Source organism: Penaeus monodon, chromosome 20 (assembly GCF_015228065.2).
Source record: "Penaeus monodon isolate SGIC_2016 chromosome 20, NSTDA_Pmon_1, whole genome shotgun sequence".
Taxonomy (NCBI): domain Eukaryota; kingdom Metazoa; phylum Arthropoda; class Malacostraca; order Decapoda; family Penaeidae; genus Penaeus; species Penaeus monodon.
In genome coordinates, this window is record NC_051405.1 from 29017308 (window position 1) to 29017586 (window position 279).

Below are 279 nucleotides of genomic sequence, written 5' to 3' on the forward strand. Positions count from 1 at the left end.
TTCGCTCTCAGATTGTATGTTATCGGCGGTTGGCAAACCCGTGTACCACCGCCACACTGACTCCAACTACGGGTCGTGGATGAGGGATCCGCATCCCCGAGACACGTCACTCGAAACGAAATTCTACACGACGGATCCCACCAGCTCTTATTACCTCTATGAATTCAGCGACAAGAACCAGTACAGGAAGAATCTGCCCAGTAAGAACTACACGCTGCCTCGGCCTTTCGTGGTGAGTGAAACATGACCTTCGGTTCGTTGGGAGGGAAGCTTGCATAC

General features: G+C 52.3%; 1 protein-coding gene across 1 annotated transcript in view; it reads left to right on the forward strand.

Annotated features, from left to right (window-relative positions):
• The window catches only part of LOC119585744, a gene marked incomplete at its 5' end in the record, with an annotated part of 12123 nt that overhangs the window by 6978 nt on the left and 4866 nt on the right, over positions 1–279 (forward strand). Inside the window, 1 exon segment of the mRNA XM_037934451.1 lies at positions 12–232. Coding sequence (XP_037790379.1) covers positions 12–232 — 221 coding nt within the window.